Source organism: Bison bison, unplaced genomic scaffold (assembly GCF_000754665.1).
Source record: "Bison bison bison isolate TAMUID 2011002044 unplaced genomic scaffold, Bison_UMD1.0 scf7180017863415, whole genome shotgun sequence".
Lineage (NCBI taxonomy): Eukaryota > Metazoa > Chordata > Mammalia > Artiodactyla > Bovidae > Bison > Bison bison.
The window spans coordinates 427,790-431,659 of NW_011493987.1; the positions used below are offsets into that span (position 1 = coordinate 427,790).

Sequence of the window (3,870 nt, forward strand, 5' to 3'; positions counted from 1 at the left end):
TCTACTGGACTTTCCTTAAAACTGTTCTCAACCTTTTTCTTGTCTCTAAGTGTTGATTTCATTTTTATCCCTAAGGGAAGAAAAAGATGGTGAATCCTCCTAGGTATCAAGAATTTTTAAGACAATTAGTGTAATCCCTTGGGGGCTTATGTTGAAGAAGACAATATTAACCTAGGCTCTAAGGAAGTATTCGTAACATCCACTTGGGAAAACCCAAAAGAAAACCGAAACTTTACTTAAATAAAATGTTTTGCAATCTCAGTTGGTTTGTGTGCTTTGACTATTCATGTAGGAGTGTGTGGGCACGTGTGTCTGAGAGGCAGCGGCGGTGGGGGAGCAGTGGGCATCGCCTGTGGTGCAGATCGACTGACTCTAGGGATGTGTGGAGACTAGGGAGACAGGGCCAACTTTCACCCCCTCAGCTCAGCCCCCAATCCCTGATTATGTTCCCCCCTTCCCCACCCCCAACAAGGGAACATTCCCCCTTGCCACTCCCTAGTTTTCTTTCTCTGGCAGCAGATGAAGCAGCTGCTGAGCCAGCTCTGGTTTTCGGGAAGTCAGATGACCTTTTCCCTCTCCTGGTTCTCTGCCTGTCCCTGCCCCTGAGGTAGACACCATGGACCCACTGATGGCCGTACTTTGCCTGCTGCCCCTGTACCCAGGTAGGAGCAGAGGAGAGGGGATGCTGGGGTCCTGTGGGGCTGGGCTGGTGCCACCAGACTGAGTTTCCACGTGTGAAATGGACAGCCCCTTCTGCTTTCCTTTTCTAATCCGTGCCTTCCTTCTCTGCTGCATTTCTGAGTCGTGTTCCCATGCCTGCAGGTTTGGCTACAGCCGCGCTTTCCTGCCCCAAGAACGTGAATATCTCTGGTGGCAGTTTCACCCTCAGCAACGGCTGGAACCCTGGGAGTATCCTCACCTACTCCTGCCCCCTGGGCCATTACCCATACCCCGTGGTGACAAGGCTGTGCAAGAGCAACGGACAGTGGCAAATCCCGAGATCCACTCGGTCGACAAAGGCAATCTGCAAACGTGAGGCTCCCTGCCAGTGGCCACCCTGGGGACTCCTATTTAGTTTACTCAGCATGGGGCTTAATGTGACTCAAGGGGTGGCAAAGCTCCTTTTCCACAGGGCTTTTCAAAATAGCAAGGAAATGTCTACTGCCCACAGCAAGGCGTTGGAGGCAGGCTATGATGGAGATTGTGGGGTACTAAAGCCAAGGATGATGTTTAGAGGTTTGACAATTTGCCACACGGTACTGACCGTTCAGAACGGATGCTGAATGGTCCTGGCGTCCTCTGTTTTGCCGCATGTCACCCCTCTATTACCCACTCCTGGGACATTGGAGAACACCAAGGGAGGGACTGGGGTGGTCATAGTCCTCATGGGGCTGAGAGAAGTAACTGTTTTTAAATCTATTAGATTGAACTATGTGAAATTGCTAATATTCAACCAATTGTCAAAAGTAGCAATTTTACAGGTATCCACCTAATATTTTGACAAGCAGCTGGCTCTTGCCATGCCTCCAAGCTGAATATCACCCACTTTGGTGTCCAGTCCAGGTGTCATCCCTCCATCCCTGTATTATCATCCCCTTCTCTCCCTCCAGCTGTTCGCTGTCCAGCCCCTGTTTCCTTTGAGAACGGTGTGTACATCCCACGGCTGGGGTCCCACCCAGTGGGCGGCAACCTGAGCTTTGAATGTGAGGATGGCTTCACCCTGCGGGGCTCAGCTGTTCGGCAGTGTCGGCCCAACGGCATGTGGGATGGCGAGACGGCCGTGTGTGACAATGGTGGTGAGTGTCCTGACCCATGGCTGCATGGGGGCAGGGGTCTCCCAGGAGCCCTGGAGCCAGCTATGTGCCCAGGGAGCATGTGTGGGGTCAGGGACCAGGTGTTTCTGGTGCTAAAATCATAATCCTAGATTTTGGTCAATTGAGGTCTATAGTCGCACATCTCCAGCCTGTTAGGCTCCTGGCTCAAGGAAGTCGGTGCTAAGGTTTGGGTCCAGCATCAAGGCTGCAAATGCTCTGTCTACCTTTTCCCAATGCCTCCAAGCAGGCTGGTACCTGCTCCCCCTGGGCTGTTGCAGGGAGGATGTGATGAAGGCAATCAAGTGCTGTGCTCAGCTGCCTTGCCTGTGGAGCCAGTCTGAGTTCCAAGCCCAGCTTTGATTTTGACAGCCTTTGGGGAGGTTATTTAACCTCTCTGTGCCTCAGTTTTCACACCTGTAAAATGGAGATGGTAAGAGTACTGACTGCAGGGGGTTGCCATCTGGATCAGATGAGTTGCCTGTGAAACAGCTCCTGGAATCTGCTGACACCACATATACTTTTGTTATGGTCATTACTGCCCTTGTGAAAGATTTAGGGCAGGGGGGTGCTGCTTGACAGAAGTGGGGTTCCTGGGATTCCCTGGAGCTACGTTTGCCTGTAGGTTTTAGGAGCTTCCTAGATCACAATTCTAAATACATAATACAGAGGACTCAGAGGTCACAAGGCGGTAGGACTGTATCCTCACCTGGAGCCCAGCTGCTGGCTTTCCAGTCATAGCCTTGATTCTTTGACAACAGCCATTTATTCAAACATAAATATAATTCACTTGAAAATTGAGGTTGAATCTATCTAAAGTGTACAGATTTTAAGTATTCACCAAAACCAAGTATTCATCATCTCAAGAGGCTCCCTCCTGTCCCCTTCCACAAGGTAACCTTCTCCTGACTTGTATCTCCATAGATTCGTTTAGCTTATTCTTACACCTCATACAAGTGGAATCAGACAGACTGTGCTCTTTCACATCTGGTTTCCTTTATTCCACATTCTGCCTGGGAGATCTATCGATGTTTCCCTGTGTATCAGCAGTTTGTTATTTTTTTTATGCTGTGTAGTTCCATTACATACTACAGTTTATCTATGCACTCTTGTTGGCGAGCATTTGGCTACTTCTAGTTTTTGATTATTGTGAGTAAAGCTCTATGAACACACTTATATGTGACTTTTGGTGCACTAGACATTTATCTCTCGAGTATATTATCTGGGAGTGGAGTTACTGGGTCACAGGTTGGCATCTGTTTTCTTTTAGTAGAGGCTGCAAACAGTTTCTCGATAGATCAGCAGCTCTGGTTGTCCTCTGACACCTGGAATTGCCCATCTTTTTAGTTTTAACAGTTCTGGTGCGTGTGTAGTGATGTCTCACTGTTTGCAAATATTCTCTGTGGAGGGGTAGGCTCTTTAGCCGCCGTCTTCCCTGAGGTTCTGGTATGGTACTAGCAGAGACCCTGGGTTGGGATTGGGATGTTTTAGGTGGCCATTGAGGCCACAGAGTTCTAAACCTTTCCCCTACTTCAGGTTTTTCCATCTGCACCCCTGGGAAGCACAGGTATGATGTCTCCCAAGGGAGAGGCCAAGGGACCCGCAGAGGCTCTGAGGGTTTCCAGAGGAGGAAGAGCCTAGGAGAGGGTGGGCCAGCCAGGTCCGGAGTCCGGAGGCTGAGGAGGCGAGTCCCTGTTCACCTCCATCTTCCTTTGTTCTTCGCAGCCAGTCACTGCCCCAACCCGGGCATTTCCGTGGGTGCAGTGCGGACCGGGTCTCGCTTCGGCCTTGGGGACAAGGTCAGATACCGCTGCTCCTCGAATCTGGTGCTGACAGGGTCTGCGGAGCGCGAGTGCCAGGACGACGGGGTCTGGAGTGGGACGGAGGCCATCTGCCGCCGTGAGTAGCAGCTCTGACCCTGCGGACACTGCTGGGCCCCGACCCCCGGGCCCAGCTGACCCCATCGGCTCTCCCCACAGAGCCCTACTCCTACGACTTTCCTGAGGATGTGGCCCCCGCCCTGGGCACCTCCTTCTCCCACTTACTTGCAACCACCAAT

The 3,870-nt window shown here is 51.2% G+C and overlaps 1 protein-coding gene across 1 annotated transcript in view; it reads left to right on the forward strand.

Moving 5' to 3' along the window:
• The first annotated feature begins 332 nt into the window (after positions 1–332).
• Positions 333–3,870, forward strand: part of C2 (complement component 2) — an 11,917-nt gene continuing 8,379 nt past the window's right edge. The window contains 5 exon segments of the mRNA XM_010833345.1: positions 333–662; positions 823–1,032; positions 1,611–1,796; positions 3,537–3,710; positions 3,791–3,869. Of these exon segments, the coding sequence (XP_010831647.1) occupies positions 617–662; positions 823–1,032; positions 1,611–1,796; positions 3,537–3,710; positions 3,791–3,869 (695 nt within the window). The 5' untranslated portion in view covers positions 333–616.